The sequence below is a fragment of the Stegostoma tigrinum genome, chromosome 23, assembly GCF_030684315.1.
Source record: "Stegostoma tigrinum isolate sSteTig4 chromosome 23, sSteTig4.hap1, whole genome shotgun sequence".
NCBI lineage: Eukaryota > Metazoa > Chordata > Chondrichthyes > Orectolobiformes > Stegostomatidae > Stegostoma > Stegostoma tigrinum.
The window spans coordinates 34,542,646-34,570,132 of NC_081376.1; the positions used below are offsets into that span (position 1 = coordinate 34,542,646).

The window sequence follows — 27,487 nt, forward strand, 5'->3', positions numbered from 1 at the left end:
GAAGATCACGGTTGAGGCCATCTTCATGGGTATGGAACATGGCTATCAGTTTCTGTTTGGCGATTCTGCATTGTTGTGTATCTCGTTGGCCTCCTCGGAGGATGCTTGCTCAAAGCTCGGAAGCTGAATATCCTTGACTGCTGAAGTGTTCCCCAACTGGGAGGAAGCATTCCAGTCTGGTGATTGTTGTGCGATGTCCATTCATCTGTTGGACTCATGATGAGGAATCACTGAAATGACTACATAGTGATATCAACAGGTTTCATCCCATCATCGGACTTACCATGGACTTTATTTCAGAATCATTCACATTCTTGGAAACTTGCAACTCCATCTAGGACAGACAACTCAGTACCTCACTCTAACCGCAAGTCCATGGATAACGTTACCATTTTGCACTTCTCTAGCTTCAATCCTAAACATATTAAAGAAGCTCCCCCTATGGACAAGCCATGAGCGTGCACAGGATCTGCTCAGATGAGGAGGAACACAACAGGCACCTAAAGATTTTGAAGGATGCCCTCATGAGAACGGGAAAAACATGAACCAGAAAGAAAAAAGCATATCATTGTGAAAAGACAAATGCCACTTCAAATAATTGGTCAGAATATTAAAAAAGGTAGAGAATGATAAAAAAATTAATCAGAAGCAAGAAATTAGAGCATGAGAGGATGCCATCCAGAAAAGTAAAAACAGTAACAGGTTCTAAAGGTACTTGAAAAGGAAAAGAATAAATAAAGGGAGTGTTATTCCTCTAAATAACGAGAATAGTAGATAATAAAATGATAGATGTAATGAAAATATATTTTGCTTCTGTATTCACCACAGAGGATAAAAGAATTTAGTAATAGTTATGAATCGGGGGTGAGAGACAGAGAGGAACCTAATAAAATTACTATCTTGAGGGAAGCAGGACTAAGTTGAATACATGAGTCAGGATATCATGTTGCAGAATTATAAGACTTTGGTTAGGTCACACTTAGAGGATTACATTCGGTTCTGGTTGCCACATTACAGGAAGGATGTGGAGGATTTGGAGAGGGTACAGAAGAGGTTTACCAGGATGCTGCCTGGATTAGAGGGTATGAGCTGGAAGGAGAGGCTAGAAAAGCTAGGGTCACTTTTTCTGGAATGGTGGAGGCTATAGGGTTGATGGTTAGATCTTTTTCCCAGAGTTGAAATGTCTATAACTAGGGGCATGTATTTAAGGTGAGAAGGGGAAAGTTCGAAAGAGATGTGAAGGACAAGTTTTTTTTCACAGAGTGGAAGGAGCCGAGAATGCGCTGTCGGGCTGATAATGGAGGCATGTACGATAGGGATGTTTAAGAGACTTAGATAAGCACATGAATATGCAAGGAATGGAGGGCTATGGACCAAGGGAAGCGGAAGGGATTAGTTTAGTTTGGCATCATGTTTGGCACAGCATTGTGGGCCGAAGAGCCCATCCCTGTATTGTATTGTTCTATGTTCTAAACTGATGGAGCTGGTGCCTGACAAATCTCTGGGTCCAGTGGGGCTTTAGCCTACAGTTTTACAAGAGATGGCTAATGAGGTTGTATGTGCCTTAATGTTAGTTTTCCCAAAATTCTTTAGATTCAGAAAAGGTTCCTTTGAACCGGAACATAATAAACATAACACCTTTATGTAAGAAGAGGGAAGCAGAAAACAATAAACCAAATGGATTGACATCTAGAAAAATGTTAAAGCCGATCATTAAAGGCATTTTAGTTGCACAGTTAGGAAAGCTTGGGGTAATTGTGGATGGGCCAGCATGGTTTGGTAAAAGAAAAATCATGTTTAACCAATTTATTAAAGTCTTTGAAGGAGAAACATGGATACAGAGAAGTCTGTAGACATACTGTACATTGATTTCCAGAATGAAAGGTGCCACATGAAAGATTATTGCTGAAAATAGAAACTCATAGAATTGGAGTAGCATTTGAGAATGGATACAGTCAAAAGCTAAACAGGTTGGATTGGAAATTCGAAAATGACAGGTGATCTCATTGAAACACATAGGTTTCTTAAAGGGCTTAACTGGGTAAATTCTCAGGAAATGCTTCCCGTCATGGAGAGCCTAGGCTTGGCAGGCATTGTCTTAATGTAAAGTCTGCCAATTTAAGATTGAGATAAGGATGAATTTCTTCTCTCAGTGGGTTGTCACTTTCTGTAACCCCTCACCACAGCCAGCTGTGGGGGCAGAGTCCTGTATACATTTCAGTTCTCGAGCACCCTTTTCCTCGGGTGGCTGAAGGCTGTGCTAGCACACTAGAGGTGATGCCAGATCTTTTCATCAATAGTTGATTTGGCTGACTGGACGCTTCAAAGGTGTTGGAAGTGGTCAGTGTTCTCTAAGGCCTCCCCAGGGGCCAGGATGATTCAGGGTTCACTCCACAATTCCAAGCCAAGTTGATGGAGGACCTTCAACTTGCGGATATTCAAAGTGAGCGCCATGCTCTCATTTAGCCTCCATAAAGATGTTGATGATGGTCTGGAGTTCTTCCTCTGAGTTTGCACATATGCAAGCATCATCTGTGTACTACAGCTCAATGACACTGGTTGGGGTGACTTTCGTTTTGGCTTGAAGGTGGTGGCGGTTGAATAATTTCTCGCTGGTTTTGTAGGTTAGCTCCACTGTAGCAGGGACCTTGTCAGTGCTGAGGTGAAGAACTGCAGTGAAGTAGAACAGGAACAGTGTTAGGACGATGATACAGCCCTGCTTTACACTGGTCTGAATGGGAAATGGATCGATGGTGGAGCCATACATCATTACCATGACTTCCATGTTGTTGTGGAGCAGGCAAAGGATGGTGACAAACTTCATGGTGCAATCAAAGCAGAGAAGGACGCTCCATAATGCTAAGATAACAAAATGTGAGGCTGGATGAACACAGCAGGCCAAGCAGCATCCCAGGAGCACAAAAGCCGACGCCTCGGGCCTAGACCCTTCATCTCTGATGAAGGGTCTAGGCCCGAGGCGTCGGCTTTTGTGCTCCTGGGATGCTGCTTGGCCTGCTGTGTTCATCCAGCCTCACATTTTGTTATCTTGGAATTCTCCAGCATCTGCAGTTCCCATTATCTCGCTCCATAATGCTTCCTGGTTGATGGTGTCAAATGTCTTTGTGAGCTTTGTAAAGGGTGCACTAACATCAGATCCGACACCAAGGCTATGGTATACAAAGCTGTGGTAGTTCTTGCTCACCTATACGGCTTTGAGACATGGTCTGTCTACAGCAGACGCCTCAACACCGCCTGCGCAAGATTCTGCAAATCCACTGGGAAGGCAGATACACCAACACCAAGACCAACATCTCCAGCATTGAGGCACTGACCATCCTTGATCAGCTGAGCTGGGATGGGCACATCGTCCGAATGACTGACACAAGACTCCCCAGGCAGCTGCTCTACTCCCAGCTACAATACGGTAGGCAAGCCCCATGTGGGCAGAGGAAGAGCTTCAGTGATACACTCAAGGCTTCCCTGCTGAAGTGCGGCCTTCCCACAGATACCTGGGAATCACTGGCCCAAGACCATCCAAAGTGGAGGAGGAGCATTTGGCCGAGCACCTTGACTACTTGCCATCAAGTTAAAATGGAAGCCTGGTGAAAACAGCAAAAGGAACGGGCTACCACCACACCAATGCACTACCCACCCCTTCCTGTGACCACCACCTGCTCCAAGTGTCACAGAACCTGGGTAGCTGCATCAGTCTGTACTGCTACTTCTGGACTCACCCTGACAGTGAGAGAGAGTCATCCTTGTCTGTGAGAGATCACTGATGATGATGATATTTAAGACTGAGACAGATTCTTGATCAGTAAGGGAATCAAGAGTTAGAAGGAAAGTGCAAGAAAGTGGAATGTGAGCCATGAATCTACTGAATTGTAGAGCAGGTTTGAGAGGCTAAGCGTCCTACTCCTGTTCCTATTTCTTATGGTTTTAAGATTGTCCGGCTGCCAGATAACAGAGAGCATGCAGAAAATCAGACTGGTAGGAGATACTGAGTGGAGTCCTGTAGGGAAGTGAAGACTTTGTAGCTAACCTTGCAGATAATACCAGGGTAGGTGGGAAAATACATTGTGAAGAAGATATAAAGATGTGGATCAATGTAGATATTTGAGTGAGAGCAAACATCTGGCAAATCAAGAAAATATAGGAAAATGTAAAGTTCTTCATGTTGGCAGGGAAAATGAAAAAGCAGATTGCTACTTAAATGGAGAACAACTGTGGAATTCTGAGGTGCAGTTTAATTTAGGAGTTTAAATGCATGAGTCACAAAAAGTTAGTAAACAGTACGGCATGTAGTTAAGAAAACTAATGGGATACTATCCTTTATTATGAGATGAATTGAAGATAAAACAAGGAAGTTAAATCATATAGGGTGTTTTTGAGACCACATCTGAAATACTGTGTGCAGATTTGGTCTACTTATTTAAGGCGGAAAGTAAAGGCATTGGAGGCAATTCATTGGAGAATTAGGGTGAGAGATGCAGTGGCTTTTGTTAAGATTCATCCAGAGTAGTTTCACAATGTAGTACTCTGTGCTCCATGGGCTGCTCCCTGGGTGCATATAAACACCGTCATCAACTTGGAACCTTCAACATAGTGGAAGACGCTCTTTGGTCTCCCCAAAATCTGTTCGCCTTCCAGTGCAATGAGTTGTCGTCAACTTAGTGACGAAGATTTGTACAATCCAACATCCAGGACTGCATGCTGAAGGATGTACTAAAGTTTGGGCCAGCTGCTGGAGAAAAGTCAACATCTAAGGCCTTTGTGCCATAAAGCATTAAAATCAGGGTCCCCCTATTTAAAACAAAGATGGGGCTTTTTTTTGACTCTCGATGAGTTGTAGGTTTTTGGAACTCTTTTCCTGAAAGGGTGGTGGAAATATAATCCTTGAATATATTTTAGGCATATTTGGATCAATTCTTGATTTTTATATAGAATTCCTGCAGTATGGAAACAGGCCATTTGGCCCACCAGCCATTTGAAGAGCATCTCACCCAGACCCAGCTGCCTACCCTTTCATTGTAGCTCTGTATTTCCAATGGCTGATGCACCTAACTTACACATTGCTGAACACTACAGGCAATTTAGCATGCCCAGTCCACCTGGCTTTCACATTTTTGGACTGTGGGAGGTAACTGGAGCACCCTGCAGAAACCCAAGCAGGCACGGGAAGAACAGCAAACTCCAAGCAATTACCCAAGGGTGGAATCAAAACCAAGTCCCTTGTGCTGTGATAATAAAATGTGAGGCTGGACGAACACAGCAGGCCAAGCAGCATCTCAGGAGCACAAAAGCTGACGTTTCGGGCCTAGACCCTTCATCAGAGAGGGGGATGGGGGGAGGGAACTGGAATAAATAGGGAGAGAGGGGGAGGCGGACCGAAGATGGAGAGTAAAGAAGATAGGTGGAGAGAGTGTAGGTGGGGAGGTAGGGAGGGGATAGGTCAGTCCAGGGAAGACGGACAGGTCAAGGAGGTGGGATGAGGTTAGTGGGTAGCGGGGGGTGTGGCTTGGGGTGGGAGGAAGGGATGGGTGAGAGGAAGAACCGGTTAGGGAGGCAGAGACATGTTGGACTGGTTTTGGGATGCAATGGGTGGGGGGGAAGAGCTGGGCTGGTTGTGTGGTGCAGTGGGGGGAGGGGACGAACTGGGCTGGTTGAGGGATGCAGTCGGGGAAGGGGAGATTTTGAAACTGGTGAAGTCCACATTGATACCATATGGCTGCAGGGTTCCCAGGCGGAATATGAGTTGCTGTTCCTGCAACCTTCGGGTGGCATCATTGTGGCAGTGCAGGAGGCCCATGATGGACATGTCATCAAGAGAATGGGAGGGGGAGTGGAAATGGTTTGCGACTGGGAGGTGCAGTTGTTTTATGCGAACTGAGCGGAGGTGTTCTGCAAAGCGGTCCCCAAGCCTCCGCTTGGTTTCCCCAATGTAGAGGAAGCCGCACCGGGTACAGTGGATGCAGTATACCACATTGGCAGATGTGCAGGTGAACCTCTGCTTAATGTGGAATGTCATCTTGGGGCCTGGGATGGGGGTGAGGGAGGAGGTGTGGGGACAAGTGTAGCATTTCCTGCGGTTGCAGGGTGAGGTGAGGTAGGAGTGCTAGCCACAGAGTTAAACTTGCCACTTGTTGGGCAAGGATTATCAGTGGTAGGCAAGGGCATGGATTTGAGATTAAGATCAGATCAACCATGATCTTATTGAATGGTGGAGCAGTTGTGATGGGCAGATAAGCCTACTCTTTCTCCTGGTTTGACAGTTTGCATGCACTATTCAAGTCTAAATGCAGACTGTGTTTCACCAATTTCTTCTTCCAATGGGTGGTTATTTATACCTATCGTCATTTTCAAGATCACGTAAAGTAGTAAACTTGTTTAAAAATGATTGCACACCTATCTTCTTTTCTCTCCATCTTCGGTCCGCCTCCCCCTCTCTCCCTATTTATTCCAGAACCCTCTCCCCATCCCCCTCTGTGATGAAGGGTCTAGGCCCGAAACGTCAGCTTTTGTGCTCCTGAGATGCTGCTGGGCCTGCTGTGTTCATCCAGCCTCACATTTTATTATATTGCACTCCATTGCGTTAGGTTTCTTTGGTATCTTGACCAATAAACGTCAAGTCAGTTGGAACGTATCCTTTGGTATATATTTCATTATAAATTTCCATTGTCACTACTAGTTCTGTTTCAAGGGTTGAGTAGCTTCTTTCCTCATTGTATGATGATGTAGAAGTAACTTTAGAAAGGGAAATTGGATAGTTTGAAAAAGAGTAACATTTTTAAGAACCCTAGATACTGTCTTGAAGGCGCTATCTAATTACAGGTTGTTGTTGGCACCCCCGGTTTCGTCATTGGTTACGTGCAAGGGCGGGGTCGGTTGGGTCACGTGACTGGGTGACGTTGCGGTTTTGGTGGATCAGTTTTTTCTGCGTCGAGCCGATTCATAAACAAACGTCGCGAGCTGGTCACCTGGTCAGAGCGCTAGTTAACTGCTAGTTAACTGGTTTAATCGCCACCTCTCCATTCACTATCCCCCTCAGCTTTCGTTACCGCATCCAGAATGGAAGCGGATCCACAGGGTAAGAACTAATAGAGCCCGAAACTACAATATATCAAACTGTTCGTGAGCAGGGACTCGGAGGGAGGAGAGGGATCGGGGAGAGAGATCGGGGGGAGAGGGATCGGGATCAGGGAGAGAAGGATCGAGGGAGAGGGATCGGGGGAGAGGGATCGGGGAGAGAGGGATCGAGAGGGAGTGGGATCTGGGGAGAGGGAGCGGGATCAGGGAGAGAAGGATCGAGGGAGAGGGATCGGGGGAGAGGGTTCGGGGAGAGAGGGATCGAGAGGGAGTGGGATCAGGGGGAGAAGGATCGAGGGAAAGGGATCGAGAGGGAGCGGGATCAGGGAGAGAAGGATCGAGAGGGAGAGGGATCGAGGAGAGGGATCGAGAGGAGGAGGATGATGAGAGGGAGTGGGAGGAGGTCGAGGATGAGGAGAGGGAGCGGGAGGAGGTCGAGGATGAGGAGAGGGAGCGGGAGGTGGATGAGGAGAGGGAGCAGGAGGAGGATGAGGAGAGGGAGCAGGAGGAGGAGGATGATGAGAGGGAGCGGGAGGTGGTCGAGGATGAGGAGAGGGAGCGGGAGGTGGATGAGGAGAGGGAGCGGGAGGTGGATGAGGAGAGGGAGCAGGAGGAGGAGGATGATGAGAGGGAGCGGGAGGAGGTCGAGGATGAGAGGGAGCGGGAGGAGGTCGAGGATGAGGGGAGGGAGCAGGAGGAGGTCAAGGATGAGGAGAGGAAGCGGGAGGAGGAGGATGATGAGAGGGAGCGGGAGGAGGTCGAGGATGAGAGGGAGCGGGAGGACGAGGATGTGGAGAGGGAGTGAGAGGAGGACGAGGATGAGGAGGGGGAGCGGGAAGAAGAGGAGGAGGTTGAGGAGGGAGAGCGAGAGGAGGAGGAGGAGAGGGGGCGGGAAGAAGAGGAGGAGAGGGAGGTGGAGCAGAGGGAGCGGGAAGAAGAGGAGGAGGAGAGGGAGCGGAAACAGAGAAGGACGAGGAGGAGAGGGAGTGGGAGGAGGAATAGGAGTGAGATGTGGAGAGAGAGAGAGGAGGAGGAGGATGGGGAGGGGGAGCGAGAGGAGGAGGAGTGGGGACTGGGTAAGGAGCGATGGGGGAAGAGGAGTGTTGACCAGGGAAGGAGGAGGAATGGGAGTGAGATGTGGAGAGGGAGGGAGAGGAGGAGGAGGAGGATGGGAAGAGGGGGCGAGAGGAGGAGGAATGGGGGCTGGGTAAGGAGTGATGGGGGAAGAGGAGTGTTGACCAGGGAGGGGGTTGGTGGAGGAAGAGGAGGGGTGGTTGGTGCAGAAGAAGTGGAGGGCTGGTGGTGCGAACCAAGTGAGGGATTGGGACTGCAGCCCGGCCAGTGGCCTCCACTTCAAGGCAAGCATCCTACCCCACTGCAATAACAGAGGCCGTTCTGGATCAACATTAGGTTTCCTTCAAACTTCTGTTTGATTTTCTTCTTCACCTCCTCTCCCTCAGTCTCTCCACTTGCATTACTGTGTGGTGAACCTGTTGTCACCTCCACCGTTTCTCTCTACAGATGCCCCTGTGTTTTATTGAGAGATGCGTGCTGACATTGGGGGCAGTGTTTCTTGGAATGTATTTGTCTCCCAGTCAAATAATGGGCATCTTATCCTGCGTTTTAGTATTTATATTGTAACAAGCATGTTGCTAATTAGATGTGTTGCTGCTGTCAATGTGCTGTGTAACTACGTTAAATGTGCATTTGACACAAAAAGTCTCTGTAACCTTGTACAATTGTTGTAACCGTATTCCCTCCTTTGCGAGGAGTGTTTTTAAATCTCAACTCTGAGTTAAATTGTAAAGTTTTCCCCCATACTTTGCTGCACCAATATGACTTTTTCACTGATTAACAGTGATAATTTAAACTTGCTAGTTTCCAGATGGAGCTCGCTATTTGTGTTGAACTCAAATGAGGCCAATGTGTTTCGTTATCAATATGACTGTCCTAGTTGTACTGTAAGCTGTTACTGTCCAAATTAAGCAAGAGACGTACAGTCTGTAAAGACTGAGCATTAAACCTTGTTCATAATGCAGTTTGATCAGTCATTGTAACTAGATACCTTTTAATTTTGAACACACATGGTGGTGAGGATCCTAGGGTGATAGATTTACTGTAACTTGCCCCAAATTGCCCTTGACAAGCATGAAGGTAGATCATGCATACTAATTGATTGTGAGGAGCAGTTGAGCTAAATCTTGTTGCCTCCCACCATCTAACTCCCACTTTCCACCATAGGTGGATACTGATGAGGATTCTTAGGTAATTATTTTCCTTCTCTCCCATTCCTCCCACTCTTTGCATAAGCTTGGAGGTAGTCAATACCAGTTCTAACCTCCTCCCTTCCTGTAACCTCTACATTTTGGTTAAGTGTGAATCCAACATTCCGACTTGGAATGGTCTAATCAACGCCACACATGGTTTTCTGTTTCGTCATGCAGTTTGGGAAGGAGAAAATTGTTAACTAGCTTCAGGGTAGGTGAGAATTGTGACATGTGACAGCACTGATCGAGGATAGTCAACCTATCGTGCCTGTGTTGGGGTAAATCTGTTGAATGTTGTTGAAACCTGCATGATGTAAAGGACTCAATCTTTCAGGATACACTTGCAAAGCGATGCGCACAGGGAACTATTCAGAGTTATCTAATTGGGTATTGTTGTGCTCTTTAATCTGTGTTCCTGTGGCCTTCAAATGTTCATTGTCTTCGTGCTGACAGTGTAACTATTTTTGCAGGATTCTCTGAAATGATCTCATGGCAAACTTTACAAAAGGCTAAAATGTTTGGTGTAGTTAATTTAGTTTTCATGTTTTTCTGCTGCTGACTTGTGGGATTTATTTAACATTCCAGGCTGACCATAAATGCCATAAAATTGCATTGTTGCATTCTCCACTATGGAGTTTTCTGAGATTGTTGCACCGTCATTCAGGTTTCTTCATACACACTCTCAGCAGCTCAATTTTGACAAGTTTCACATTGTTTTCCTGGAAAATCTACACTACGAGGGCATCATTCTTTTGGCAAGTGGTTCATGTGTTACCTGTTGTCATCCTTTGCTATACTGTTCTCCATTACTGTAAGTTCAGGGTTTACCTTTGGAAGGCCAGTGGCAATCCCAACTGACAACTGACTGATTACTCATTTGCTTATTGTTTTGGGACCTAAATGATGGTGCATATAAGATATGGTTTTTGCTTCCATCCCTTACAAATGAAAATACTCATCAGCCTGTTTTTAAAATAATTTGAGTAGCATGCATCCTGTTTCCGTGCATTTGTCAAGTGACCAGCTGCCTATATGAACCTCCATTCTTTGTTTTTCAAATGCAATTTGCTTTCTTCTTCCTCCAAAGTAATCCAGTCAAGAATACATTCAGCCAAGGACAGTGTGCACTTTAACCTCTTGCAACGTACTATATTTGCAAATACAGCTAGCCAAGTATATTAACTTGGCATCCAACTTGCAATTACCAATTGACACATAATTTGTGAAGTGTAGGTACAAACTGATGAGCCATTTCCTAGGATCAGATGGGTTTCCTGTATTTTTTTCTCTTTCCTGAACATATGTGAAAAGTAATTCCCATGATTTCATTTCCTCTTAGTAGTTATCCTCACAATCACTTTAATGTATAAAATTTTAATGTTTATCTTTAGATTCTTTCCCTCAACAGCAGTGTATTCTAATACCTTTGTTTACTGACTCTTATTTTTATACTGTAATTGTTTCATATTGGGCGTGTGGGATTGGTATTGGAGTAGGAGTCAGGGAGGGAAGAGACAGAAATTACTAATCAGTGACTATTGGCAGCCTCATAATGATTTGGACTGTGGTGCTGTCACAGATGAAGTGTCCAGTTCCATCCCTCGCTTAAACCTGTGAATGAATTTCCTGTTGAACTGAAGCCCAAATTGTAATGTTGTTTTCTGGTAGATTTGTGCAAAGATACATGTTTGTCGCGTCCACACTTATATTATCAACATGCTTGACATATGAGTGACCTGTTGGTATCCACACAGATTAATACTTTACAACATGCCATCTTGAATTGCTGCAAATTGTAATTTTGCCTGAGTAATATTGTACTTCTGAAAATTTTTAGTTTAATCTAATATTATAAAATACTTACACTGCAGTGAGAAGAGGCAGCATTTGGAAACTGATCTAAGATGTGCTTTTCAAGAGAAGTTATGTTGACTGCTGGTTTGTTTTGCTTTTGGGGTTAAACTTATTTCATCAGTGGAAGAATCCATGGTATTTTATTTTTATAGAGTTGGCAGGCATCTAAAACTAAGATTAATTTACCAAAAAAGAAGGCATATATTTTTCTTGTGTCTGCACAAGCAACATGAGTTGAGCTTTTGGCACTATTTAACGAGGGAAGAAGATGTTTTTCAAGAAATAGTGTAGTCTTAAATAGTTGAAAGAGACATGCAAGTACAGAAGGCAATTGTGGCGGGCTAGGTGTCATATTAAGAAACTTGGGGAGTCTCACATTTGATGGCAGGATGGAATAACTGCAAAGTATATCGAAATGGGTGAGATATAGATGTTTAGCATTTATGGTCCATCTGTGATAAAGTGAGAGAAGGTGGAGACAACAGCTTACTAGGCTATTTCAGAGGGCATTTAAGAGTCAAGGACAAAACAGAAATTACTAGAAAAAGCCAGCAGGTCTGACAACATCTCCACAGAGTTTTTGTGTTAGATTTCCAACAAGAGTCAGTCAAATCGAAACGTTACCTCTGATTTCTCTCCACAGATGCTGCCAGAGCTGCTGAATTTTTCCAACAATTTCTGTTTTTGTTTCTGATTTACAGCATCTGCAGTTCTTTGTTTTATGAGTCAAGTGCATTTGAAATAGGTCTGGAGTCACATATAGGCCAGATCAGATTTCCTTTTCTGAAGTGTATTAGGGAATCTGGATTTTTTTTAATGAAAATCTTGTGGCAGCTTTTTCCTACAGATTTATTTAATTAACTGAGGTTAAATTTTTCACCTGCCTTTTTGGGATTTGAGTTCAGTTCTCTATCGTTGGTCAAGTCTCTGGATCACTAGTTGATTTGATGTAACCATTCTGTAATCATCCCTGGCAGGACTAAAATACCAATGACTTTTCTTGTAAAGTTGAAGTAGAATCTGGAAGCAATTTATGTAGCCATGAGCATGTTAGGAATTTTAAAAACTGAGCTTGAAACATGATCATTGAAACGAGAATTCTTTGTTGTAAGGAAAATTGCAAAATTGAGATGGTTAGGGAGATGGGTAACCTATCTAGTTTTCCCAGATAAGTAGCCTCCCTTGCTGCTCAAAGACAGCCCGGTTGGCTCGGTCCGGATAGAGCTTGGGTGGAAAATGTTGCAGCAGCAATAATTCCTCCAGGACTGTGATCAAGTCATCCTGGAGTTGAAGAGCAGAATATCCATGTGTTCTTGAAGTGGGGAATGTCTTACTCATAGATGGCTGTGCTGTGATTTGAAGTGGGCCAGAGGAGGAGGCAGAATTCAGAAAAAAAATCAGTCCTTCTTTCAGAAAATAAAATAAGGGACTGAGATAAGCACTTCACTGTATTGTCATATAATGTATTAAGCTGTGAACCTAAGGGACTTTGAAAATCTCTTTTCTGATGGCAATCCCATCTAATATAGAGAAAGGCAAGTAATTATGCAGTAATTTAAGTGCGCCAGAGAGTAATTACTGGAGCAAAAGATATTAACAAAACAAACCATTAAAGCTGCTGTCCAGAAACATCTGGAAAGGATAAGAATTAAAATGTTTAGATCTAAAAAGGACACAAGTAACTGCTACATATTACAGTCTTAGGGTCTTATATCAATGTTTTTCCAGGGAATTCCAAGTCATTGATAGGGTAGGAAAATGTCTCATTGCTTGAAGGAATACATGAGGGCAAAACATCTGACGGTATACAATAGCATATTCAAGATAACTTTATAAATAAAACACTTAGGGAGTAAAAAGAACAATTGGTGAATTGTAATTACAATGGTCACTAGGGAGAATATACAACTGTTTATATGCGTGGGAGGGAATTGGAGGGTAGTTATGGAAACTGTATTGGTTTGCAATGATTCGTGGAGCCCCAGAGGATTCTTCACTTTTGGTTTTCATTATTTTTACTAATGATTGCCATAAGGATTTTATAATTTTGAGCATCTGAAATTGTGATGCTCTAACCTTGAACATTGAAATCTATTTTTGTCTGTATTGTGACATCTGTAAACAGAGGGTGGGAAAGGAGCCTGCTTGCAGACTCTGGTGCATTCCTTTGGAACACCAGGGATTTTTTGGTTTTCCATTCCCATCCTTCCCTCTTTCTTTCCTCAATCTCCCTGTGCTTTAGTTCCATTTGCCATTTTTTCCAAGATAGGTGGCTGATTTTTGACGTTGAACAGTGCAAGATTGTAACTGTAAAACATTGGTTGTGTTGTCATGTTAATTTTGCATGTTGTGACAGGATACCTGTATTAATGCAAGGGCATTTCCACAACAACAATGTTGCATGGTAAACTATGTTTATTTCTCTAAACACAAAGTTTCTGTGAGACTGTGAAGACTAATTTGTGTACAGACCAAGTTGCAGCAATGTTTTGTTCATGTTGGGGTTTTGTTTCATTTAGAACATAGAACAGTACAGCACAGTACAGGCCCTTCGGCTCACGATGTTGTGCTGAACGTTTACCTTAAACCTAAGGTCTAGCTAACCTCCACTCCACCTTATACTATCATCCATATGCCTATCTAATAGCTGCTTAAATGCCCCGAATGAGGCCGACTACACTAACCTCTCTGACAATGCGTTTCTCGCCCCCTGCCACTCTGAGTAAAGAACCTACCTCTGACATCTCCCTGCTATCTACCTCCACGCACTTTAAAACTGTGCCTCCTTGTAATAGCTACCTCCGCTCTAGGAGAAAATTTCTGGCTGTCCACACTATCTATACCTCTGATCATTTTGTACACCTCTATCAAGCCACCTCTCATCCTTTGTTGTTCTAATGAGAAAAGCCCTAGCGCTCTCAACCTTTCCTTGTAAGACCTTCCCTGCATTCCAGGCAACATCCTGGTAAATCTTCTCTGCACCTTTCCAACTTTTCCACATCTTTCCTGTAATGAGGCGACCAGAACTGGACAGAATACTCCAGATGTGGTCTAACCAGGCTTTTGTATAGCTGGAGCATAACTTCATGGTCCTTGAACTCAATCCCTCTATTAATGAAAGCTAACATACCATATGCCTCCTTAACAACTCTATCCACCTTGGTGACAGCTTTCAGAGAACTGTGCTCATGAATCCCGATACCCATCTGCTCCTCCACACCGCCAAGAATCTTTCCGTTAACGCTGTGTTCTGCTTTCAAGTTTGTCCTTCCAAAATGAATCACCTCTCACTTTTCAGGGTTAAACTCCACCTGCCACTTCTCAGCCATCTGTGCATCCTACCAGTGTCCCTTTGTAACCTAGAACAGCCCTCTGCACTATCCACAACTCGACCCACCTTCGTATCGTCCGTGAATTTACTAATCCACCCTTCCACCCCTACATCCAAATTATTTACAAAGAAACAAAGACACCCAGCATGAGGCCTGAACCCACGACCCTGAGATTAAGAGTCTCATGCTCTACCAACTGAATTAGCCAGGCTTCAATTTGATTGTTATATTTTGTTTGCTGTGTTTTCATTGTGTAACAAGCAACATTTGCATTGTTTGACATCTCCCAACAAGAAACAATATAACTATCTCCCCTTTGACTTTCAAAGATATTCCATCTGATGTTTGGGATAGATGAATGAAAAATATGAAGGCTATGGCAGTTGTTCATTTATTATGTGTGGGACAGATTTACACAGATGGGACATTAAACCAAGGCCCCTTCGCCGTGTAGAGTGGGTGGAAAGATCTTGTGCCACTTGTTCGGATCATAGAATGTGTACAGTGCAGGAGAAGTCCATTTGGCCCATTTCCTGTGCCAACAAGAAATTCAGCAAGCCCAACTTAGAATTCTTACAATGCAGAAAGAAGCCATTCAGCCCACCAAATCTTGCATCGACCCTCCCACCCTGACCCAACTTCCTGCCCCTATTTCTGTATCCCCATATTTGCTGCTAGTCCAATTTGCTACATGGCCAATCCACCTAACCTGCACATCTTTGGGTTGTGGGAGGAAACTGGACCACCCAGCAGAAACTCATGCAGACATGGGGAGAGCGTACAAACTCCATACACTCAGGTCCCTGGTGCTCTGAGGTAGCATGGCTAACCACTAAGCCATTGTGTTGCCATGCACTCCTCTGCTCTTTCCCTGTGACACTGCAAAGATTTTACCATCAACTATTTACTGATTCTCTTTTTGAAAGTCATAATTGAACCTTAATGCTCTGTTCTTTTAAGGAATGTATTCCAGTTTGATTTGCTGCATTTATGGCTTTGATTCTTTTTCCCAATCAATGTCCTTGATTCTCAACCCTTAGGCCAATGGGAACAATTCCCATCTTCCTATCTGCTCAGTTTGGGCCTCTTGTGACATTGAACACCTGTATCAAATTTCTTCTTGCTTCACCTGATTTTTTTTCTTACAGAGAACTATTCCAACTTCACCCACTCATGATGAAGTCTGTCAGCCCCAGAACTCTTATGAAGTAAATCTTCTCTTGTGAAGACAACAGAATCCTCCCTTGTATCCTAGTGTACATTTATTCTTCCATTAACATCACCAAAGAACAAATTACCAAGATGGTTAGGTTCCTGTGTTTTCCTTTCATTACAACTGTGACTATACTTGCAATTGCTTTAGACATTAAAGGGCTTAGATATGTTGTCAATGGGACTAGATAAAGGCAAGTTTATTTTGTTTGGTTTTTAGTGTTGTGCTGCAGTTAAGCAAAGCCACCTGTTGTTTTACTTGCTGTACGTTTTAATCTTGCGAAATTGCCAAAGCTTTCAACAGGCTGGCTGTGCCCTGCTTAGACTGTATGATGGTGATGCTGTGATGAATATAGCCAACCGATGACCTTGTGAGAGTTCCACCCTTCCGCAGATGCTTGAATGTTTGTTTGTTTTCATCATCCGTGTTTAATAGATGGTGTTAATTATTACACAGAGAGACTACAAAAAAATTTGTCTTGTAAAGGTGCAAGGCGGTGAGAACAGTTAGTATCTTGGATGCACCTTGTCCTATTCCATCTTTGCCCTTCCCCAATTCCAGAAATAGTAAACTTTTTTTTAAGAAAAGTGAGTTGGAATAACTTTGAAAAGTAGAAAAATTTGTGCTAAACCTTTATCCAACCTTGGTTAGAAGACACCAAATACAATTCTAGTCACCAGATTATGAAGTGGTTACAAAGGCACTGGAGAAGGTCCAGCGAAGGTTTATAAGGATCAGAAATGTTTGGGTATACATGTAAGAAAGAGTGAACATTTTGGGTCACAGTTCCCGTTTGCGGGGAGGGAGAAAGAGAAGGACCAGAATAGTGAACTGATAGCAGGCTTTAAAGTGATAAATTTTGATAGCATGGATATAGTGTGAATGCTTCCACTTTTTTGGGAGGGGTGGTCCATGACTAGAGGCTATCCGTCTAAGATGGTCACCAAGGAAGCAACCATTCAGAAGCAACAACTCCACTCAAAGAATGGTGAGAATGGGGAACTCAGTATATCACAGGAAGTGGTTAGAAAAATAGCTTTACTATGATCTCAGCTGATGGTAATACTGGACAAATAAGATCCTACAGTGAAACTTGACTTGATAGATCATAAGTTTAATTTTTGCTTTTGCTTACAGTGCTGATTACTAATATTAACAGGAGGTTGCCAGTGTTCTTTAACAAAATGCAAGTATTTTACACAAAAAGTCAGTCAGATAACACCAGAGAGGCCCTACAGCCTGTCAAGTCTGTGGTGACTTGTCTACACTTACTTCACTTCCCAGTGCTTTACCAATAGCCTTGAATATTATAACATTTCAGGTACTCATCCACATGGCTTTTAAAGGTTGCGGTGTTTTCTACTTCTGCTGCTTCTCAAGTGGTGCTCTCTAGATTTCCACCAACTTTTGGGTGAACAAAACTTCTCTTCAAACTCCCTCTAAACCACCTGACTGTCACCTTAAAATTATGTCCCTACTGATATTGACCCTTCAACTAAGGGGAGCAACTGCTTCCTATCAACCCTGTCCATGCCTTTCATTAATTTATACATCTCAATCAGGTCATCTCTCAGCCCTGTTTGCTCTAAACAAAACATCCCAAGCCTGGCTGACCTCCCTTCATAGTGAAGGGACCACAGCCCCGGCAACCCTCCTCTCTGAGCTCTCCAGTGCAGTCACGTTCTTCCTATAAGATGCTGTTCAGATCTGCACAAGTTTAGCAAAAATCTTAGTATTAACAGCAAAATAAAGTTTCAGCCTATTTTCCTGTAATATCTTTTACAAATACCAGTACAAGAAACATGTCATTCCTGTCTCTAATTTGTCACTTAGCTGGCTCCTACCAGTGCTGAACAACTTGAAAAGACCTATGTAAATTTTCACAGCTTGGAGACTTCACAAAATAAAGCCCTTTGGCAATGGTGAAAGCTTGATTCTTCTGACCTGCAGTCAGTGTAAACTTGTGATACTTGGTATATTTTCCTGTGAGCCGTAAACTCAGTGGTGTAAACATTTAATCTATTCATGCAACAGGTAGTTTGATGGGTATTTAATTGAATCACATGATTTCTTGGAAATTACATATTTAGGTAAGTATTCCAAATGACTTTTTGACTTCTTTAAAACAAAATTAACTTCACAAAACTGAATCAGAAAAAAACTGTCTAGTTTAAAAATTCGTATCCCCAAATAATAATGCTATACACATTTATCACAATAGATACGTTTAAGGAGAAGACTGCAGTGGTTTAAGAGCACAAATTTAGATGAAGAAGGATGACCAGTCAAGTGAAGCATAAATGGCAGCATGAACTGATCAGGTCAAATGTCCTCTTTCTGTGCTTTACACCCTAAGGCTTTTTCAGAAAGTTTGCCTTAGACAGTCGTTAGGACAAGGATTATCACCTTTTAGTGCCAGTTGTTGAGTGAAATACATAGTGGAAAATTGGGCATAGAATGTTAGTTGCCTCTGAACCTGTTGACTTTTTCTTCTGTTTAGCCTTGGTCTTTTAAATGAGACATAAAACTGTGGCCTTGACCGCTCTCAGTTGGGCATGAAAAATTCAATGATGTTACTTGAAACAGAGCAGGACAGTTGCTCCTAATGTCCTAGCCAAATTTGTCATGCAGTCAACAATAGATTTTCTGCGCACAAATTGGCTGCTCTGTTTCCCACATTATAATTAGGATCACTTCAAAAATTAATACTTGGTTGTGATGCTCTGTCAAAACATCCGGTAGTTGTGAAAGGTGCTATATAAGTCTGTTTTTCCTTTTAATCTAGACTGCTCCATTAAGCATTGTTGGAAATGTTTTTGTTTCTGTGTGGTTCTACGTATTAGTTTGTGTGGACCATTTAGAAGCTGAGTGGTGGTGATACGGTAAGGACAAAGTATTCCTGTTGCAAGAAAGGTTGGTAACCAGAATCATTAAATTTAGTCTGACCAACTAAATAGCAAAATGAATCTATTTTAGAGTAAATTGAATTGTACGATGCATGCTACAAATTGCATGGCTTTTAAATTATGAAAATGGGTTCTCTTTGTGAGCAGTAAGGAAACATCAAAATTGAATGTAATGGAATACTTACTATTTTCTGGTAAAGCTTTCCTAAAGATAAGACAAGGATTGTTGACACATCACAATGGGCTTTGCAGCCAAATACTGAGTGCAAATTCGCAGATGTAGTATTGAGGCATGGCTGAGAAAGATGGTTCTCATTGTGCTTGTAAAAAGATATTTCCATAAGAGCATGATGATATGCAGATTAAAACACAAAGGGATGTCTGTCCCTTACTATTTGTTTCCATTTAGGAAAATATAGAATAGCCCCATCTGTTCAGTATATTTCTAGAATATTTTCGTTGGAGCATGGATAATGTGTAGTAGTTGTGTTACTGGGTGAACAATTTGGAGGTGTGGTTGAATAATAAGGAGCGTAGGAGCGCATGATCTGCTGGGGTAGCTTGACAGTATAATTTCAGCTTAAAAGAAAAACTTGAGAAGAAAAAGACGATAATAAATTATTGGACTATTGTCAAATGTAAACTTAACCATTACCCTTTTCAAGGAACGAAAACTGTTGTCTGTTCACAGTATCAAATTACCACAGTGAATCAAGAAAAAAGCCCATTTGCCCTCTGAGCAGCTATAGATGAGCAATAACTGCTGGCCTTGCTAGTGACACCATGTTCTGAGAATGAATATATGGAATAGGCTGTGGCCACAGTTAAAAGAAACAGAAATTTTTGAGTTGTGTTTTTCACATATGTCAGACATCTCAAAGGATTTTGTGGCCAATTAATTTCTTCTGAAAATGTGATCATTTGTCATGTTGTAGGAATCACTGAAGCCAGCTTTCCCTTAGCAAGTTCCTGAAAATAGCAGTGTGATAATGACCAGGCAGTTCGGTTTTACTGGTGATTGGTTGAAGGATTAACTGTCAGTTTCATGCATATCTGTGTCCATTGAGTGCCTGTGACGCAGTAGTAGTGTCCCTACCTCTGAATCAGGAAATCTGGGTTCAAATACCACCTGATTCAGAATATGCCATAACTTCTCTGATGTGGAGTTGCTGCTGTTGGACTGCGGTGTACCGGTACCTGTCTTCTGTACTCATGAAGACAGCTTCAGCCATAATCTTGGGTTCATGTCGCACTACATGTGTCTCCACCACATTGTTCTGTATCTGTAAAATCTTCCTTACTGTGCTGTTTTGACACTGTCGCCTTGATGAATTGTCATGACCTCTCTACCTTAAATAGTTCGTACAGCTTTGGATTACTTATTACTTGACTCAGACTTTTGATATGCGACTCATGTATCTATTACGTTACTCCTGTCATTTGATTTGTCTCCAGCACCACCCTATTATAAATTTTTTGCAATTATCTCTCTGCCTCATTTAATCAGATTATAGATCATCCCTTTGCTTGTTGTCCAGCTGTTGACACTTTACTCACACCGTCTGAAACTCTTGATCACCTGCAGAGACCTATTATTCAGCTTATCGATACTCCAGTCACACTGTTTGTATGATCTTTTGATCTCTCTGCCCGTTGATCTCTCTGCCTCTAAATTCTGTGCCTGTGTGCTTCTCTCTCACTTTGTCTGATAAAGGGGCAACACTCTGAAAGCTTGTGATTTGAAATAAACCCGTTGGACTGTTATCTAGTAACCACTCTGAGCAGGTTAGTATTGAAAATATCTGTCTCTGTGTCCAATGAGCTGTCTAGTTGAAACCTTCTGTATTTGGATACACAAATGTCATTTTGGCTGTACTGAAAGGAAGCTGTTTCTTTAAAAAAAAGTAGAACAATTGCAGGAAGATATAGAAATAATGGATTTGATTCCAAAAATTGTCTATTTTTATGATAACTCATGAGTTTTGTAAAATTTGAGGTGCGTCGGCAGGTGTGGTGGGAGGGGATTGGAAGAGTTACAGAGAAGAGGTGGCGACGACGAAATGGTAACATTCTAAACAGTAACATAATGTAATTCTTTTTGGCACCAGTTAATGAACTTTCCAAGTTGGATGTGTTGCTTGACTTTATCCTTCAAGTTTCTGTGCGTGTGTTAATGTGTATGATATGGTATGTGTGATCCCTCTGGGTGACTTAAGTGCATAAGTTCAGCAGATTTGCACTTCTGCCCACAATAATGCGACTCAATCCACCCATTTTAAATTTAAGTTGTTTTGCTATTTTTAGTTTGGGTGGCAGCTTTCACATCTTAAATGCTTTTACAGTTTAATGCAGCATGATTGAATCTGTAGTGCATGAGTAAGGTCCTTCTGGGTCTGTAATTTGTACTAGGACAGACCTTGGCATTGTCCTAGAACTGAAAGGCCTCATTGTGTTGCCTAACTGACTGGAACCTGAGACTTTGCATCCAAATAGACTTGGAAGCCTTTTTTTTTGGAGCTCCCATCACATGATCCCCGACTTTCAAACAACAACATGCCCTAATAAAGCATCTTTTTCGCCATCTCCAATGTATTTGTTTAAGGTCCTTGTGAAATTATTTTTCTGAATTGTAACAGAAATTCCTTGAAACTTTGGAGCAATCCTGAAGGGTTGGCAACTTTGTTGATGAAGTGCCAATGGCTGATTGTAGAGGTGAGTCTTAGAGAAGGGCAATACCCCAAACTCATTGTTACTCTCCTGCTGTGCCTGTAGTTGCATGTTGAAGATAATTTCAAGCACATTGAAGTGAAAAAGAGGCTGTAAATAAATATTGTATAGCAACAGGTTTCCACCATTTAATTGAATCACCTCTCATTCTTCTAAACTGAGTAGAGTCCCAACCTGTTTGGCCTTTGCCCATTGTAGTCTTAACCCACTCAGGAATGTGCAGCCTAGAGGGCTATGTCTGGGTGGGATGTTCTTTGGAGGGTCTTTGTGGACTTGATGGACCGAATGGCCGCCTTCCACTATAAGGATTCTATGGTTTTGCTTGAAGTTTAAGTTTAATGCAGCATTATTTTTGATATAGATTTGATGTCACATTTAAAATGTATATCTTCTAAACATATCTGGCTCCACACACACTGTTACATCAAATTATCAAGAGAGGTTTTTTTTTATATATCCACAACTAATTCTTTCTCTTTCTGTCCTTTATATACTATTTCTTACCCTTTTCTGTGTCTTTCTCTGACTCTTGCTGCCTTTCTTTTTACTCCAAGCCACTTCCACACTTGATCTTTTTTTGTTTTTTTCATTGTTTCTGTAGAATTTGGCCAAGGCTGCTTTAGTAAGCTAAGGGGTGAGATGGTGAAGGGAGGAGGAGTCTTGGGGGGTGTGGAGAGGAAAAGAAAATCAACATGTGGATTAATGTGCACAGTTTTATACTTTACTCACTGAGAATTTAATTTTGTGTTGAGCTGCTGAAGGAAAGGGTGGCGTGGGAATAAATTGCAAACCGGGTCACAGGATGTTAATCCAACTAGATAAGCAGGAACTAGGTGGTGCTTACTACACGTTGTACTCTATTGCACTGACCATGCTTTGAATACTTGCAAATTTCCTATAGCTTCCAGTAGGGTGAGGGCAAAAAATCTAAATCTGATAGATACTTAGCTTTCAGTAGGAACATAACCAGTGTGTTGTCTTTCCAATGATATTTCAGACTTTCCACTGATCACTGAAATAATCTGAACTCTAATTAAACCCAATAACCAACAAAGGGTTCCATCTGAATCCCATCTATTTCTACCAACTTGAGTGTCTGGCTTGATTAGGTTTTCAATGCATTTAAGTCTGTTACCAGGAGCAGTTTCTCTACATACAGCTCTAACATCTCTCAGGCCTATAGCTAATGTTGCGGTGTTGGCCCTCTGTATTGGATTTTTTTTTTCTGCATCCTCTCCCCAAAAAAGCAGCCAACTGTCTTGGCCTGTTCCAGTCCTACTTCCCTCTAACTTCAGTCAGCAGTGACTTTGCTGTGACTGAGAGTCTATAATCTGAGCTGAAGCTCCAGTTTAGCATTGAGGGAAAGCTGCAGGGTCACACACTGTCTTTTGAAGATGTATTAAATCAAAGCCCTGATTGCTGTCTTAGATCAACATGAATTCTGTGCTACTCCTTGGATGAGCAAACATGTTGGCTAAAACAGTTTATCAAATCATTGTCACGTTTTTGGGGGCTTGTGTTTTAGCCATTACGACAGTGACTACACTTCAAAAGTATTTCACTGGCTGTAAAGTGCTTTCGGATGCCCTAAAGGTAGAAAGTCACTGTGCCAATACAAGTTTCCTGGTATCCACTGTTTTGTTACTTTTTCTGTTCCACTGTTTAAAATCTATCTTTTAATTACCGCTTAACTACCCTCTAGAATTCCTGTTACTTGGCTGTCTTTTTATCACTTTAAGTAGCCTCACTCTTTTGCTTTGACCTTGTTGCCACTAACTTGGACCGCTAGAAGACCAGAAGACAACATTATAATTTTCAGAAAATAGCCCCAGAGGATCTCGCTGATGTACTTTGAGTCATAGTCCAGCAATGGCTCAAGTTCAAATACCTCATTCTTGTTTTCAGATCCCTCTGGAGTCCCATCACCTCCCCCTCTCACTATCTACACTTTCAGATATCTGTGTTTCTCCAATTCTGGTCTCTGTACACATTTCCAATTTTGATCACTCATCAGTAGTGGCTAAGCCTTCAGCTGCTAATTCCGTCCCTAAATAAACTGTGTCTCTCTGATGAAGGGTTTAGTCCTGAAACGCCAGCTTTTGTGCTCCTGAGATGCTGCTTGGCCTGCCGTGTTCATCCGGCTCCACACTTTGTTATCTTGTGTCTCTCAACCTGTCTCTTGTGCTTTTAAGATGCTCCTTAAAATCTACCTCTGAGCAAGCTTTTGGCTACTTGGCCTGGTATCTCCATTTGTGGTTCATAGTTAAGTTATGTTCAATAACCAGTCCTGCGGAAGTACTTTGGAATGTTTTTTATATGTTAAAGGCTGTAATAAAATACAAATAGTTTTCATTGTGGCAGAGAAAGTCATATATCCACTACAACAACAGTTTAACCAACATGAATTGTATTTAGTGGGAGGGGTATTATTCCTGAAGGAAATTAGTCCTGGGAGCATTTAAGGTTGAGACAAAGCTGCTTTAGTATTGGTCTTGTTTTTATTACATTTGAGATGAACACCGCTAACTTCAGTTAATTTGTCTCATCATCAGAAGTGTGGGTATAGTCCATAAGATCATAAGATATAGGAGTGGAAGTAAGGCCATTCGGCCATCGAGTCCCATCCGCCATTTGTCATTAAGCTTAGTTCAATCTCCTGGATTGCCAAAGAGGATAGTCTGTACCTAAATGCAAAGTAATGTAAAGAATCTTGCATGAAATGTGTATTGCTATAAAGTATGATATGACAAAGTTCAAATGAAGCCAGTGGCGAGAGTGAATATCTATAACTTTCCTGCATCTTTCCATGGAGAATTCTTTTGAAATTGTTTATCTCAGGGATTGTAACAGATAGCTTGCTTTTAGTGTTGGGAGAAAATTATTAGTCAAAAGCCTTACTGTTAATATAAAATCATTTCAGGACATTAAATTGGCAGTAATGAAGTGAACTTGAAAGAAAATCCACAAGCCACACTTGATGCTTGATCTGCAAAATACACAAAAACACTTTGTATGGCATTTATATAGCATCTTTCCTGACTCAAGACGTCCGAACTTGATTTGCAGCCATCTGCAAACTTCTGCAAACAACAGTGTAGTAATGACCAGATAATTATATTTTTATATGATGTGGGTGAGGGATAAATATTGCCTGGGGTGCTGGATAAGGTCCCGCTCACCTATGGATGAGATCGCTTATGTGTACTAAGATGGCAGACCTGAAAGCTGCCACCTCCGGCATTTCTCCAGCACTGTACTGAATATTTGGCCTTGGGATTGTGTTAAAGTCTCTGGAGTTGAACTCTGCCAAGTGCCATACACATTGAATCAATGCTTGTAACCATAATGTATCAAAGTTTACTTCATTGTCTTTCCAAAAACTGAACTAAAAGAATTAAATACAGTTCCTCATTACATTGGCTTACTACTGTGATGGTGCCTATGTCCTGATCAAACACTCCATGTAAGAGACTCCTTTATGTGGATTTAATTTGCAGGGAATTAGTCAGAATGCAGGAGGGGGATAACCTTTCTTTGTTAATCTTTTCACCAGAAGTAGACTCAGAGGTTTTAGCTTTTATAACATTTGTTTCCATTCGACATACCTCCCCTTCCCCCTCCAACAAAACAAAGCAATGCTCCATTCTCTAACTTCCTTGTTTTCTTCCTCACACATAAAAACCATTGACAGTTTAATCCATGTAAAGTTGTTGTTTCCATGAATTCAGGAAACTCTATTGGGTGAGTTGCTAACCTGGCTTCCTTTGTAATGTCACGTTTTATTCTACCATAGGGAATAGACTGGTTTCACAGGCAGTCAGTTTAAAGCAATGCAGCAGTGACTACAGTTCACATAATGCGTACTGCATTGCCTGTAAAGGACTTGAGCATCCACATGAATGGATTTTCTTTTGTCCTGTCACTCATGCATACCTCTTCTGCATGTCGAAAGGTGAGAAACTCGAAAGCATGGTGATCAGTAAACTAATCTGTTTTTTTGTGGTGGTTAATATTTTTCCTTCTGTATTTAAGGTCAAATGTTAGGGTTGAACATGTTGAGTGCAGAAATTCCTGAAGGATTGAGGCTGTAATTGGTGTCATTTTCCAAATTTCTTATTGGCAATTTTAATAAAGTTGTGCAGTTGACTCATTAGACCAAAAGAACAGGGTTTTGATCATCCCATTCAAAAAAATACAACACTGCTTCTGGAGAGGCTTAAGATTAACTTATTACATCACAGAGAGAATATTTCTCCAATGGTTGGGGAAGCCTGTAACAAGAGGGCACAACCTTAAAATTAAAACCAGGGTGATCCCAAGAAACATTTCTTCACGTAAATGAGGGTCCCGACCCGAAATGTCAACTTTCCTGCTCCTTTGATGCTGCCTGGCCTGCTATGTTCCTCAAGCTCCACACTGTGTTATCTCTTCACATAAATGATAACCTAGAACTGTCCTTTCCAAAAACTCCAGAGAGTGGTGGGTCAATTGAAACTTTCAAATTTGAGACTGACCTGATTTAACTTAAAAAAAATTAATTAACTTAAGATCATGAGTATTGCAAAATTGAGCATCAGTTTGGTCATGATTATCATTGAGTGGTGAAGTGGGCCCAGGAGGAGGGAGAGGCTACTCGTATCTTAGCTCACAGATTAGCTTTGTTAGCTATTTGCTGAATGACAGATGAATGCAGTGGGAGCTGGTGGAAGATGTTCATCATTCTTGTTTCTTATTAATGCATGTACAATACCCACAATCTGGCTGTCCAAAAACATGAAATGTTTGAGAACCAGAAAAGTTTTTGTAGTAGATAACTTCACTGTTTGTGTCAATGTGTATTGGCTTTGCTTGAGAAAAGAACATTTGAACCAGAGCAGCCATGCTCTGACATGCTTTTGTAAACTAGGTTATCCTGAGGGTTTCTTTGAGGGTGCCTCCACCAAAAAATCTATTTGAATACCTGCACATATTTGAAGTGACACACTGTCCTGGCACTGCACAACCTGAACATCTAATGGCCTCTGTCCTGAGGGTACCGGAGTTATACGTTGTGCCTGTCGTTCTTTTATGATCACAAATTGTTTAAACTAGTTTAAAATATCAAGTGTTAGTGACAAGTAACTGCTCTGATTAATAGAAGTTGGTAAATTGTGCAAGTGCAACATTTCCTTAGAATCACAGAAGAATTTTAAGATGGTTGGCATTGGATGACTTATGAAACTTAAATCTCAAACCAGACCCCAGGACCACCATTTCTGGCTTTAACAGAAGTGAGGGTGGCCAGTCACTCCCAGGAAGTATTTTCCAATTTAAATAGTAGGTGATACACAACCTCATTTTATCTCTCCCAGAGACGGCTCTGTTTCTTTGCTTCAGGAGGCAGTCAGTGGCAGTGTGCCAATGTGGCAGGATTAGTAATCCAGAAACCTAGGCTAATATTCTGAGGGCACCACAACAGATGACGTTTGAATTTAATAAAATCTGGAACTAAAACCTAGTCTAATGACAGCTCCATAGTCAGTGTTACTTATAATAATAAAAACCATTTTACTTCACGTCAGTCTGCCCATCGCTGACTTCGGTCTGCCCACTGGCAACGTCGCTCCGCCCACCACCTTTACAGCCAGCATCTCGAGACAAGACAATAATGCTGAGCCCTGCCGAATCTTCACCATTCCCCCAGACCTCCCCCTTACTGAGGACCAACGGTCAGTCCTCAATAAAGGACTCAGCTTTGTCTCCCTCGAACCACACATTGATGAATATAACTCTCATTTGAACATTGAGCAATTTTTCCGCCCCCTCTACCTCCACGCTTATTTCTTTAATCATGAGACTAACCCTGCCTCTACTGACCCCTTCTCCTGCCTCCAACGCACCCCCTCCTCCTGGACACCACCCCAAGGCCTCCTACCCTTTCTCAACCTATTCATCTCTAATTGTCAGCGAGACATCGATCGCCTCAACCTCTCCATCCCTCTCACCCACTCCAACTTCTCCCCTGCAGAACGTACAGCCCTGCGCTGCAATCCCAATCTCATCATGAAACCTGCGGACAAGGGAGGTGCTGTTGTAGTATGGTGCACTGACCTCAACGTTACC

At 42.2% G+C, this 27,487-nt stretch overlaps 1 protein-coding gene across 1 annotated transcript in view; it reads left to right on the forward strand.

Annotated features, from left to right (window-relative positions):
* Positions 1-6,908: 6,908 nt before the first annotated feature.
* Positions 6,909-27,487, forward strand: part of LOC125462268 (cytohesin-3) — a 68,217-nt gene continuing 47,638 nt past the window's right edge. Inside the window, exon 1 of the mRNA XM_048552104.1 lies at positions 6,909-7,087. Within this exon, the coding sequence (XP_048408061.1) occupies positions 7,069-7,087 (19 nt within the window). The 5' untranslated portion in view covers positions 6,909-7,068. The remainder of the gene's footprint in view (positions 7,088-27,487) is intronic.